The sequence below is a fragment of the Sinohyriopsis cumingii genome, chromosome 1 (genome assembly GCF_028554795.1).
Source record: "Sinohyriopsis cumingii isolate HCF-2022 chromosome 1, ASM2855479v2, whole genome shotgun sequence".
Taxonomy (NCBI): Eukaryota; Metazoa; Mollusca; class Bivalvia; order Unionida; family Unionidae; genus Sinohyriopsis; species Sinohyriopsis cumingii.
In genome coordinates this window covers 37836482-37849731 of record NC_142961.1, presented here as the reverse complement: position 1 = coordinate 37849731, position 13250 = coordinate 37836482, and the positions used below count along the sequence as shown (strand labels likewise).

Sequence of the window (13250 nt, the reverse complement as noted above, 5' to 3'; positions counted from 1 at the left end):
ACCTAGTGGCTATAATAACTAAAGTAAACTTTGTGCTGTATTTGACAACAAGTTTTACTGATCTCAAATCTTTAAAGTGGGTTACCGTATGTACTCGCTTACATGTCTAGCCTAACTGCAACTCTATAAACCCATAGTTGCCGTTGCATAATTTGGCAGCGGATCTGAAAGTTTGCTTTTTGTTATGAGTAGTCAGTAGAACTAACGACACAGGACCTGATCTGATGGTGCATTCTGCGGCTGCTGATAATGATTGCTGTTGTTTGCAGCTGGATTCGTCTTTTAAGTGAGTACATGTCGGTATATTTTATACTGATCAAACAACAGCTGACAGTTTATTTCTAACGACAACAGACAATTTTTTTCCACCCATACTGGGTTTGTTTGCAGTCTGGACACGTAATTTGATTTCGATTCATTAAACACTTCAGTGCAAATTCCCAGGGGCTATGGGCAGAAAATCCAGTGAGGTTACGAAGGCATTATAAATCATCGAATATAAAATGGCATTTTGTAACAAAATTGTTCGCGATTTTTCTTTTGTCTTCTTGTTTCTTTAGACCAAACATTGTTATCATTTTTAATTTATTTTTGTGCAAACTTACATTATATATATATATATATATATATATATATATATATATATATATATATATATATATATATATATATATATATAGAGAGAGAGAGAGAGAGAGAGAGAGAGAGAGAGAGAGAGATGAACACAATTTCGTATTGATTCCAATTAAGGACGACTGTGGTCATCTGTAAACGTGACATTGAAAACCTTCAATTTCACCCATTACGACAGATGCCCTTCGGCACATAGTGATAATATCCAACAAGTATTTTAGTAACATTACATGCATACCATGCACGTTACATGTACTTTGAATCCGCTCTCTGGTACTAACAACACTACATACATACCATGCGCGTTACATGTAATTTGAATCTGTTCTCTGGTACTAACAACATTGATTTCTTTGGTGCCTATCATTTATTATTACACAAAGACGTACCACACAGGCTGGTGAAATACGTTTCACTTAAAAACACTGATAAATCAATGTAGAAAGAATGTATACTTTGGAGACATTGTCTTAGGTAATATATGTATATTGTTGTATTCATGTAATATCGTGTTTGTGCTAGGAATGACCACTTTATATATTTTAATTTGCATTACATTTTTATCTACTTGTTTATTTGCATACAAAAAAGAATAAACAGGTGTAAGGTATAATAGTTGTATAAAATTATGTGTATTGATGGTTCTCTGGTTTCTGTGTAGTAATTATTTGTACATGTTATTATATATATATATATATATATATATATATATATATATATATATATATATATATATATATATATATATATATATATATATATATATATATATATATATATATATATATATATATATATAACATCAAACGTGATGGCAATTCAATCTTGTTGAACTTAATTTTTTTCTCCGCGCCATATTGTGAATGCGCTCTAGTGAGATTTTTTTGCGCCCTAATGGGATTAGCCCTAATGAGAAGAAGAAAAAAAAAATTCAGCGCCTCACTGAGAGGCGCTCAAATGGGATGCGCTCTAGTGAGACCAAGCCATATATCTCACTACTCGTATGACACGTGTACAAAGTGTTACCCTTGTGCACCCGTCTCTTGCCTCTACCCTCGTCTGTCCGGTTTAATTTTGTGTCTAGGAAATTTTTACGGACACTGTGGTGGTAAATTCAGGATCAGTAAACATATTCCTTTCTTTAAAAAAAGAATAAAGTTTCAGTTTTACTCCCAGTGGATCTCTTTCTGTAAGGTTCATTCAAATTATTAGTTTTGCTCCACATGCATTTGTCATTGGAGTATCCATTAAAGTTACCCTTGCAACGAACAAGATGATAATGACAACGAAGATGAATTCATCTATGATAATGTCATTTTTGCTGAACTAAATCAACTTGGTTTGAAAAGATCAATAACGTCACTGTCCAATCATGCATCCTACATTTAAAAAATACTTAACTTTGCATTTTAAAAATTCACCAAAATCAAATCTCAGTCTAATACTCAAAGTATCTCGTAAACGACTATTTCAAAGACTTTGTTCAAATAACAATATTCTTTAAAAATGCAGCAACACAAACAAATAACCAGGAAGAAGATTAGTGTTGTCTCCTTCTAAAATTAAGATTAATCCTATCGCACTCACCTATTTAAGCTAAAGGTTTCTAGAAACAAAATCAAATAGATTACTACGAGGTTGGTGAATCAAGGAACTGTATCATACTATTTTACAAACGGTCAAACCACCAAATGCTGGAAATTATGCATTTATGTTCACTTTCATGCCCAACATGCGCATGGAGATGGAGGGTGGGGGTGGGTATGAATTAAATACATTTAAGTAGGAATACAAATTTCAAATGATGAAACATTGCCTGTATCGTTACTCCATTACATATTCTTGGTTTAAAAAGTGTAACCTAATGATAAAATGTCTGTTGACATTTTTATCTCAAATACTGATATAGTCTCGTCTGCGCTTTATGACTTTCTCGTTGTTTTTCGTGGAGACAACTCATTTCGTGTATACAGATTTGTATAAACCATTCCATCCTATTATAATGCTTTGATTTGGTGTGTGTGTGTGTGTGTGTGTGTGTGTGTGTGTGTTTAAATTACAACACCTTCAATTTTAAAAACGACATATTTGGGAAATTCGCCAGCTTAAAGTTACGCGGACAAATTGACGTGTATATGTGAATAAGCAAGATATGACGTGTCATACGCCAGATTATTTGACAAGGCGTGTGTCTAAGCAATGCCTTTCTTGAGAAAACAAACGCTTCGTGTACACGACCGATATGCTCGAGTGATCACTTAATGCATTACAATTGTTTGGTCAGGAAACAGCTGGCCATTGACCGCGAAAAGCAGGCGATCGTTTAACGTTCGTCATACCACAATGGTCATTACTTCATCTATATTTGCTGAATGACTTCACGTGTACACCGTAAAAACTGTACATTATAATTAAAAACTGTACATTATAATGAACTCTAACTGCTAATTAAACCTGGATTACATTATGGAAATTACAAATATGTATTTAAAAAAATTAAATAAACTCCTATTAGAACAAAAAATGAAAATATTTTTTAGTTCTTAAAACTTCAATAAATATTGACAGAAAATACAATATTTACACGCACTGTTTAATTAATCCTTCGAACATGTGGCTGTAAAGTTAAGATTAGTTACCTAAAATATCAGTAACCACATTAATCATCGGCACCCCTACATACGGGAAACAGGGTGAGGGTTGGAGGGGCACTTCCTCCACCCCCCGATCAATCCTGATTAATAGCTGACCACTACATGTTTGTCCCATCCCATAAAAATCTGCGGGGACCCTTTGGCTTAATGCATGGCCACATTTCTGCTTTTATTTTCTCTCTTTTACATTTGTACCAGTTGTTTATAAATAATACCGGAATGCTGCGGACTTGATCAATTTGGTGGTGAAACTTAGATTGTTTGTTCAAGATAGAATGTATTAAACAGTGTTGCCTATTTCTAATTATGTACTGTAGCCTGGGTACTGCCATCTGTTGGAACATATATTGCTACGTACATGTAGTTTTTTTTATTCTTCTTTTAAGTCATGTGATTAAACATTGGTGTACTGCTCAAAGTGATGTTGTGTACTTACCTTGATCCATGATTTTTATTCAGGTAATTCCATGGGAGAAGAATGGCTATAAAAACCTGGTTACATTTCAGTAAAAGTCGTTAGGAAGCCCCCCCCCCTCTCTCCACACACACACACAGATATATATATATATATATATATATATATATATATATATATATATATATATATATATATATATATATATATATATATATATATATATATATATATACACAGTATCTTAAAGTCATTTCTACGATAGGCTTACAACAAATAAATATAAATATATACCTCAATAAACAAGTGATTTACTTAGTGCATACAAGACAGATTTAAATATATACCGCAATGGATAGGAGATTTACTCAGTGTATACAAAACAGATTACAATGCAGCCGAATAATATGATAATATTCTGTAAAAAGTCTCTAACTTCCCTGATTGGTTCTCTAACGTAAAAGACCAGTACACTCATGAAAAAAAAAGGGTAATATCATGCGAAATTCCCAATTACCACACTGAGCTTAATATATAAATTCGATTGAAATATAACATACCCAGTGCTTATCATGTGACATTGATGTATATAAAGATACATTTGATAAGTGGGTTATCGATGAGTTATTTCGTTCAATGGCGATGGCGCGAGATACCAAATAACAGTTCAAAGATAAATCACTCGACGTGCATACGTCGTGTCATTTCCTTATATGGAAAGGGATTGCCTAATATGGAATCGAGATTTAACTACTCTGAAACGGACGGTCACTATCTAGTCATACATCAAGCGGGTATAAAAGACGACCGATTGTCCTGATCTCGGCCACTTCAAACTCGGGCGCTATACAGATTCTTACGTTCCGAACTCAAATCTAAAATCCGCAATGGGTGATGAAGACGTAGCCGCTTTAGTTGTGGACAATGGGTCTGGTATGTGCAAGGCCGGTTTTGCTGGTGATGATGCACCAAGAGCCGTATTCCCCTCCATCGTGGGGCGACCCAGACATCAGGTAAGATTTTTAAAATGAATTTATCTCTGTAGAGTTTCTTTAGATTTACATACATTTTTGCTTTTTGATCTTAAAAATAGTTTAAACGACCTAAATTAGTTTAATGAGAAAATGATTGAAAGAAATAAAGGAAATACTGCAAGCAAGGGTATGTTTATGCACACAAGTCAGGTATTATATCAATAAAATACAACGAAAATGTGTGATTGTACAGATACATCACACTACTTTTGTTTTGGCATCTTTATATCTAATCAGAATCGTTGCATTTTGTTGTTCTTGATTTTGGGGTTTATATTGCAACTTATTATTGTTTTTTTAATTTATTTGAAAGCCATGCTAAACTTGACATTTTAAAATCCTTTTTCGAGATTAGATGATACTTCGAGATTACTCGCCGTCAAAAGCAGCGAACAAGTAAAAATAGTTAACAAATATTGATCAATAATTCTTAATGATGCAACGAAAAGAAATTGGCTTTAATTGAAACTTATTCGACAAAGAGATCATTGCAACTTCATTGTATTAGGGCTTGCCGGTAGACAATAGGGGGCGTATCACGGAAATATCTCTTCCGCATTCTTTGGGTCACGTGATCGACATCGTCTAACTATGTAGGTCTGCAATTTGTGAAATTACGGCCACTTACACTACTTTATATAAAGTGTCAGTGCTAGGGTTGTAGGAGAGGATATATATTTTTAATGTAGTAGTTATTGATTTATGTTCTACAAACATTCATCTTTTGATATCTTTCTGATTGCTTGCGTTGCAAAAAATGATTTGCCCACGAAAATTCCAAGGAAAACCTCCAATCCACGGGAAGCTACAGGCAAGTGTTCTCACATACCTCGGTTAACCTAGCAAAAACTTAAACTCACGCAGACAGATGAGAAATGTTATCGTATTAATACACCCACTTGTTTGTTTGCATACCTGCACAGATTTTAAAAATAGGACTAACAGATACAAAGAATGAAAAACTTAGTAATTTCATTCAACATTTTATAATTTCTCATCATAAACACTGTCCGCTTGTTGGCGTTTCAAATTAAACGCCACTTTCTTTAGTAAAGTGATCGGTCATATTTGTATGGGCGACCGAATCTACAGTAGTTATTCTAATGGAGTTCCCGGGGGGCAGTGCAATTTCCAAGGGAACGAGGTTACGTTGAATACTGTACATCACCATTTGACGGTAATTATTGGTCAATTGTTTTGTTTTGCTAAACAGTCGTTGGATTACTCGTGTACTGTTTTAATTATTGGGACATTCCATAATGGATTTATTCCGATTTATAAGCCTCGATTAGGTAGGAACTTCTTTTTCGTGGGGAAAAGGGGAAGGGGAGTTTATTACACGTGAGTTTCTATCAAAATAACTACGGTATATTTTCAAGCAGCATATACTGTATTTCGCCGTCTTTGATTTTCTCAATAAATATTGGAATACATTTATACAAGACTTCTTCTGTCTATTCAGTTTTTAAAAAATAGAAATATTAAAACTAGACATTGCAAATATTGCACACAGGCATGTTTTACTGAAATGGACTATTCTAGAAACCACAAAAGGACAGCGAGCAGTCTGTTTGCTTCTCTGCGTCGAGAGGTTCTGTTTGGTTTGAAATGACAATAAGTTGACAGTGTTAGGAGACCCATGGCAACAATCTGAATAATTACGGTTTGTGCATTTTTAAAAATATCATTTATGCTATCAGTTCTAAAGATTGGTATGGGGTAGAAACAAATGGGATGGTATGTGAATACTAAAGCGATCCATAAAGGTGAGCACCTTAGACCCATGGACCACCCGGGACCATTTTTAATTGCACTATCTTTGCCAACTTCATGCCAGAAACGTTGACCATCTTAATATTAGCTACATGTTAGTTTAGCTTGGTGTAATGCTACGACCGTTTTGAACCAAATGCACCGTTATAGGTATTTAGAGTTCAGGACGGTAATAACATCTGCGTAAAGGGATTTATTACCCTATAAACTCTTTTATTACCTTACATCAGCTTGCTTGTTTGTTGAAAGGAGAAGACAGGTCAACCGCTTTCCGATCTTTATTAGCTACGCAGGCGACTGTTTACAAACAGCCCGCTATCTGTAGCAGTTACTTCCATTCAGTAAAAATGAATCCTGTCCGAACAACAACAGATAAATCAGTATTGCTTAAATAAAACACAGCCTTCTTTTGGTGGATATTTTCCATTATTAAATTGTCCACACAGTACATTGTTTACACACACACACACACACACACACACACACACACACACACACTCCTATGCCCACAATGGCCACGCACCACGAGACTCGAACTCACGCATACAGAGCTGAGATGACATAAATCGGCAATTGCGATCACTTTACACCTCTCTGCCACGCAGAGAGAGAGAGAGAGAGAGAGAGAGAGAGAGAGAAGACAATACAATAAAATGTGGTCGATAAAATAAATGTAATTTCGTCATAGAACCCAAATAATCAAACGTATCATTTTATTCCTTTAGGGTGTGATGGTTGGTATGGGGCAGAAAGATAGCTATGTCGGAGACGAAGCCCAGAGCAAGAGAGGTATCCTCACCCTCAAGTACCCCATTGAACACGGAATTGTCACCAACTGGGACGATATGGAGAAAATCTGGCATCACACCTTCTACAATGAACTCCGTGTGGCTCCCGAAGAGCACCCCGTTCTGTTGACAGAAGCTCCCCTCAACCCAAAGGCTAACAGAGAAAAGATGACACAAATCATGTTTGAGACCTTCAACACACCAGCAATGTATGTTGCCATCCAGGCTGTGTTGTCACTGTATGCCTCTGGTCGTACCACTGGTATTGTGTTGGATTCAGGTGATGGTGTGACCCACACTGTTCCCATCTATGAAGGTTACGCCCTTCCCCACGCCATCATGCGTCTTGACTTGGCAGGAAGAGATCTGACAGATTATTTGATGAAAATCCTAACAGAACGTGGTTATTCATTCACCACAACTGCAGAGAGAGAAATTGTCAGAGACATTAAAGAGAAACTGTGTTATGTTGCTCTTGACTTTGAGCAGGAAATGGCTACTGCTGCTTCATCTAGTTCTCTGGAAAAGAGCTACGAACTTCCTGATGGCCAGGTCATCACCATTGGAAATGAGAGGTTCCGTTGTCCGGAGGCTCTCTTCCAGCCATCTTTCCTGGGTATGGAGTCTGCGGGTATCCACGAGACAACCTACAACAGTATCATGAAGTGTGATGTAGACATACGTAAAGACCTATATAGCAACACTGTATTATCTGGAGGTACCACTATGTATCCGGGCATTGCTGACCGCATGCAGAAGGAAATAACCTCTTTGGCTCCACAGACCATGAAGATCAAAGTTATCGCGCCACCAGAGAGGAAGTACTCCGTATGGATCGGTGGTTCTATTTTGGCTTCCCTCTCAACCTTCCAGCAAATGTGGATCAGCAAGCAGGAATATGACGAATCAGGACCTGGCATTGTTCACCGAAAGTGCTTCTAAATTATTTTTGGAGACTTGTTTATAAAAATTTACTTTGCATACGCCAGTATTATAACGATTTATCCAGCTGTTTCGTTCACCTTGTCTTCCATAACGTAATTTGGTTAAATCTCCGTCAAGATAATTTCACTGAACAAGCAGACGTGAAAGACCCACGAACAAATTCTTTGCTGACATTTCTTGAAATAAGTCTTAACACATTCTCTTACATATTACGTAGATATGTTCATCGAAAGATATATATATATATATATATATATATATATATATATATATATATATATATATATATATATATATATATATATATATATATATATATATATATAATACCCACGGTGTAATGTGCAATTCGTCATTTCTTGTTATACCACGTGATACAGGCTAAACATATTGAACCAATAAGCAATTATTGTGCTATTGACGGTTTCCTAATGGTTTGACTGGAAAAGAGTTTCGGGTTTCAGTGCAGTATAAACGATTCAAGCTCAAGTCATAACACTCGTACGGTTGTTTGTTAATTATATAATTATATACAATCTTTTGTACAACTTTATATTTTTATTTTAGAAATAAATTGCCAAACATAAAAGTTTCTTTCCTTTGTTGAAAAAATATATTCTTTCGCGGTTATTTTCTTCCGCACTATTTTTTTTGAGAATCATCCTCTCTCTCTCTCTCTCTCTCTTCGAAATCCGGTAGCATATCGTAATCCTCCTTAAAGCAGATTTAATATTTTTTCGATTTTCCCCTTTTGTCCTCGTGATACTGTTTACGTTTAATTTCGACTGTGATGTTTTGAAAGTCCCCATATAAATTAAATGCTGAAGTTATTTCATTTTGTGCAGCAACTATACATACAATAGCTTCCCCTCTTCTCTCCTTCAAGCGGATTGAGATAATACGTCAACCAAAATTACATGCCGTTATCTTAATATATGGTGATAGATTCGTGGAATAAGTTATGCTTTTACGTCACACCCAAACCATTTGCACCATAGCATCCAAACTACCGCACGTTGAGCCAAGACATTTTACAAATATTACTATGGTCCGAAATAAATAAGCCGATGCTATTTTCAGGGAATTGCGGCAAATTACTCTTGTGAACTGTTCGATAAAGACTGTGCGACTAAGCCCGTTCTTTGTCGACTGTGTGCTACATAATGTTGTCAGATGGTACGAGTGTTGGTCAGGCTGCCTATGTGCTGTTCAGTAACTGTCCGTGTCTTTCACATTACCATTACTTTGAATGGAAGTGGATAATATTCCTAATGATAAACACATCCAGTAGATGTCAATTTCATACAATGGAAAAATGTGCTTATGTTTGTCAAATGGGCATCAAAACAGGTGACGTCCTATGTAGGGACCTGCGTAGTACTGCTATATAAATCATCCTCAGCTGATATCATAGTCGTGTAAAATTAAACGAGAAAATAGATGCTTGGAAATTTTGCATCGTACAATGAAACCGAGCTAATGGAAATAATATATACATTGTCAAAAAACTTGCGATGAGGTCACTATGACAAATTATTGTATGAAAAAAAGAGTTGACTGCCCCAGATGCCTCTGTTTTGCTGGGCTCATATTTGTTCACCAGAAGTACCAGTGTATGGTGGCTGCTTTGTGCTATGTTGTGTTGTAAATAAATCGAAGTGAAAATAGTGCCAGAAAATGCAAGAAACAGATCAATAAAATAACACCCCAAAAGATATTTAAATATTTAGACAACAATAACGCCTTTGATGTTATAGCTTTGTTGTGTTTGCTTTTTATTGCACTGACACACTTCTACTCGCTTTGGAACATTTTCACCTTCCTGTTGACATGCACTATGTATGTAAACTGGCTGTCATGTGTATATATCATAAACCAGAATAATGCGGGAAACCTGATCTAGTAGACATTGCCTTTTTATTTGAGTCATTGATTTGTTTTATTATCTTGAGACCTTTTCAAATGTTGTTTATCACTTTCAAATATCAAATTTAAAAAAAAAAACACAACTATGGCGGTACTGGATTATACTCAATGCGGATGTCAACAGGAAAGTAACAACAGGTCAAAGTACCAAAAGAACCAACTCACAAAAACCAACATACACCTAGGCAGCAAAATTGTTCTCTTGCTTCATGGCCTAAATTGTGTACCTCTTTTACAACATTTATGGCTATGTTGCCCATCGTTTTGGCACTTTGTCATGTGGGGGCTTAATCGTGACAACACGACATGGAATAAATCATATATCGTACCTGTCATTGACTGTCAAATGGAGTTTAATTCAAAATATGTGATATTTCTGGAGTTAAATTGGTTTTACTGTTTCCTCGTTTCAATTTTAGCAGTACAGCCTTTATGATGAATCAAGTTACCTGAATGATGATGATGCAATAACAGCCAAGCAATAAGCTGCCAGTAACCCATGAAAAATATAACACCTGGAAATAATTATATTTATTCACGTTGATACTATATGCCAACGTTTTGTACATTATACATTATGATTAAACAAATCTACAAAAAGGCAAGCCAAAAATTTCATTTTGTTGAGAGGTAAAGGAAAAAACAATAACTCAAATCTCAATTAAATTAGTTGGCCAAGGCTTTGAATTAAATATGCCAATTCAATAATAATATACTTATGTTAATGGATAAAGTTTAATTGCTACTTTTTGATTAAAAAATACTGCCAAATTATGTTATGATATATTGGCACATCTTCTTAAAGGGCTCATACCACTAATTCATTTTCCACTGACATCAATCAAAGGAAATGAAATTGTGTTGCGCACAAGTTGGCACAAGACACAACATGTGTACTGACTAACGGATGAGAGTGACAACTTCCTGAGCAATCAAAATGGGATGCTTCATCGCACCTTTCTGAGATAAATATTCCTAAATGTACCAGTAAAAGCTACATTAATCAAAATTCTTGCGTCAGATAGGCACAGGATAATATTAACGTGCCAGAAAAATTTGAAATCGTATTATCGCAAAGAGAGAATCTATTTATAACTTAGAAAAGCTATATAAAAACGTTCACGTTGATGTGTTGTGATGTGATTTGGATTTTTAACGTAGCTTTAACAATTTTTCAGTCATATCGCTACGATGTCTGCAATGTGGCAGTTTATAGTGATGTCTAGCAATGGGACATCATGCCGCAGACATGTAGCATGATGTCCCACCCAGTCACATTATCCTGACACCTGGCCGACCAGTCCTAACACTAACCTCTTAATGCTGAGCGCCAAGCGAGGCAGCTGTTAGTACCGTTTTTGTAAGTCTTTGGTATGACTCGGCCGGGGATCGAACTCACGACCTCCCGCATCCGAGGCGGACTCTCTAACCACCAGGCCACCGGAGCGGTTTCACGTTGATACTACTGCCAGTATCCCTACCTTGAAGTATTAAGTACAGTATCAAATTCCCCAATTCCCAACCCTCTATTGAGACAGTTAGCCTGCTCAGTTTATAATTAGTGGTCCTACCCCCCCCCCCAATCAATGTCATTATAATAATTCATTTTAGGACAATTAAAGTACAGTTTAATTACAACTGTCAGAAACCTGAAATCGTATTAGGACACAAACAGAATCTATTCTTAAGTTAGAATAACTGTAAAAAATCCTGGAAAATTAAAAAAAGAAAATTTCACGTGGATTCTACTGTAAATACCTTTATCTTGAAGTATTAAGTACAGTGTCGAATTCCCCCCCCCCCAAAAAAAAAAACCTTTTTTGAGACTGGCAGCCCGCTGAGTTATTAATTAGTGGTCCCAACCCCCCAAATTTCAATGTTGTTATAATAATTAATTTTAGGACATGTGAAGTAAATGTTCATTTCTGAGATCAGAACGGTCGTATGTATAATAAAGGTAAACATGGCCTGTAATTCATATAACGCATATTTGATCTACAAACCCTATCGAAAGCAAATATGCTAAAATAAGTATGGCTTTTCACTACAAAATGAAAAACCCATTTGCCCCTCTTTTGCCAAATACCTTTTGCATACAACACACAGAATTGCATATGATGAATTAATACGAAACAAAAACTGACTATATTATTCAAGTCAAATGGTATAAACTAAAGACGCCTGATTATCAGATTTGATAAATTTGATAAACAAGATTCAATAATTAACATTGATATAAAGAGGAGTGATGCTGTAAGATTGGTTTATTATATACTTCATAAATAGCCCTCCCCCCTTAATTTACCATTGCTGCTACGGGTCAATACAGGTATTGTCCGGAGTTAAGAAAAATATGGCCACATCCTTGAATGATCATAACACGTTCGAAGAACTAATTTTGTCTACGTCGAGACCGCTCCGGTGGCATACGTGGTTACAGCGTCCGCATCACATGTCGGAGGTCGCGGGTTTGAACCACGGTTGAGTAATACCAATGACTTATAAAAATGGTACATGCAGCTGCCATTTTGGCACTCAGCATCAATAGGTTAGTGTTAGGACTGGCCGGACTAGTGTCTGGATAATGTGACCTGGTGTGAAATGATGCCCCAGTGCTAGAAATCACTATAAACTGCCGTACTGCAGACATCGTAGCGATATGACTGAAAAATTGTTAAAGCTACGTTAAAACTCCAAATCACACACACACACACACACACACACACACGTCTATGTTGAAATAAACGTGGCAATGAACACTGACCCCGTCAACTGTTTGATGAAGAGATTGAGGTAAGATATCTACAAATAAATCCAATTGACTTGGAAAATTTTATATAAAATCAGAAAAATCACAAAACCATAACTCGGCGACTCAACGAGATGGGGAAAAAAATGTTTTGCTACGGTTATGGAATGTGAAGAGAGAGCTTAGGTTAATAGAAAACATCCACCCGGTTCTGTTGAATGACTATCTTAGTGAACCTGTAGTTTCTATAGTTTCTATTTGCAAATGTGACGGTTATATATAGATCCGCTAGCGTCTGTGAGCAGTCAATTCATGCAACACAGTTTTCAGTCA

At 36.0% G+C, this 13250-nt stretch overlaps 1 protein-coding gene across 1 annotated transcript; it reads left to right on the top strand.

Annotated features, from left to right (window-relative positions):
* The first annotated feature begins 4520 nt into the window (after positions 1-4520).
* Positions 4521-8831, top strand: LOC149806729 (actin-2-like). The gene is made up of 2 exons (XM_089956947.1): positions 4521-4715; positions 7235-8831. Exons 1-2 carry the CDS (start codon positions 4590-4592, stop codon positions 8237-8239), a joined length of 1131 nt encoding a protein of 376 aa, XP_089813073.1. The 5' UTR covers positions 4521-4589; the 3' UTR covers positions 8240-8831.
* Positions 8832-13250: the final 4419 nt, after the last annotated feature.